This window comes from Phytophthora parasitica (genome assembly GCF_000247585.1).
Source record: "Phytophthora parasitica INRA-310 unplaced genomic scaffold supercont2.59, whole genome shotgun sequence".
NCBI lineage: Eukaryota > Oomycota > Peronosporomycetes > Peronosporales > Peronosporaceae > Phytophthora > Phytophthora nicotianae.
The window spans coordinates 348,633-350,204 of NW_008649045.1; the positions used below are offsets into that span (position 1 = coordinate 348,633).

General features: G+C 43.7%; 1 protein-coding gene across 1 annotated transcript; it reads left to right on the forward strand.

The window, feature by feature from the left end:
• Positions 1–400: 400 nt before the first annotated feature.
• Positions 401–511, forward strand: PPTG_23959 (hypothetical protein; the record flags this gene model as incomplete). The annotated part of the gene is made up of 1 exon (XM_008914370.1): positions 401–511. The coding sequence occupies one exon, from the start codon at positions 401–403 to the stop codon at positions 509–511; it is 111 nt and encodes a 36-aa protein (XP_008912618.1).
• Positions 512–1,572: the final 1,061 nt, after the last annotated feature.

A 1,572-nucleotide genomic window follows, 5' to 3' on the forward strand; every position in this document is an offset into this window, starting at 1 on the left:
TCTCACGTTTGCGGACAGGAAATCCAGAGGAAAGGGAGTCCCGTCTTGGAAGATTACACGGACTGGATGCTAGACCAGATCAAGGCTGAGTGCACTAATCGCGGCCTAAGGCCTCCAGGAAGTCGTTCTACGACAAACTGTTGTTCCCTTTCCTGAGAATGCAGCGTACGATTCTCTCGCACAGCCTGTTGCTGACCAGAGTATTTTCAGTGCGAACTTTTCGCCGCCCCCAGCAAAAGAAGATCGGGGGCTCGCCAGCAAACAGAAAATGCAAAGCATCAGCCACACCAAAAATCCGAAACCTTATCAAAAATAGCAAAGACATTAGAAGATATCTGTCGTCCAAGGGCATGAAAAATAAAAGTCACGTCTTCGGCAGAAAGGAGAGCTGCTTCGACAGATGGCCGGCGTTGTCAAAATGCTGAGCCTCCTAAAAGAACATCCTGGCCAAAACAAAGAAGACATGACCTTCTTTGAAAGCCAAAAAGGGCGAATCCACGAAGTGCTCTAAGCTCGATCAGATAAATGATAGTGATTCTCAATAATATTTTAAACACGGACAAACATTGTCTTTTTTTTTTGCTAAATAGATAGACGCAGGAATCCTTGACTTTGAATCTGCTTCCACATTTCCGCTTTCATCATGTTATCACGACAGTGATCGATAACCACGTGGTCATCTACTATTATTCCAGTACATTGTTTAACTCGTCTTGTCCGTGTCAAGTCTCTCATCGATGCAAAATTGTGCAATAGAGTTCATACAGAGATTACCTCATGTACGTTCTTTAATTTGACTTGAGGTGGCCGCTGAAATATCTGAAATTTGTTTACTAGCAGACCGAATGCCATTTCGCTGCGTATGAGCAGTTGTGATACGTAAAAATGTAAGCATCACGGCTTCGACAAAAGTCATAGCTAAATAATAATAGCAAAACAGTAAATGTACGAACCCGTCAATAGCAGTAGCACACGCATCCTTTTTATAACACCTTGCGAAGGTATAAGCTCGAACGCTGAAGCTGCCGACACCAATTCTTCTGGAGATTCAGGAAATTGTAGACGAAGTTGCGGGACGAGAAGGAGCGCATCCATATCACAGTATGGCTGTCCGAAAGAAGTGCGGATTGGACGTCTTCACTACCTCTCTAATGTCATGATGACTACCCCTGCAAGACAACGGAGAGCATGTGTGCCGGTGTGAGAGGCTCTACCCCCCGTTCTGCGTTTAGATCGATTTTGATTAAGAATCCATAGATATGGTGATAACATTTTATTGTGCTTTGCATTGATTTTGGCAAAAGAGGCCAACTAAAACCGTTTTAAAAGTCTGTTTTGAGGAGCACATCTCTTAGTTAGAATCAAGCTGCCTTGATCAACAGTCTGAAATGTATCCCTGAAGGTCTGAGTTAGTTTAGGTTTTACGGCGGCTTGCCATGATTTAGCTGATAAACGTCCGAATTGCACAGATGAAAGAGCATTTGAGAGTTCTCTCCCGCAGTTGAGCCACCTTCACTTTCACACAGCAGCACTACACTATTTTGAATCAAGTGCAGGATGACCTCTTCTAAT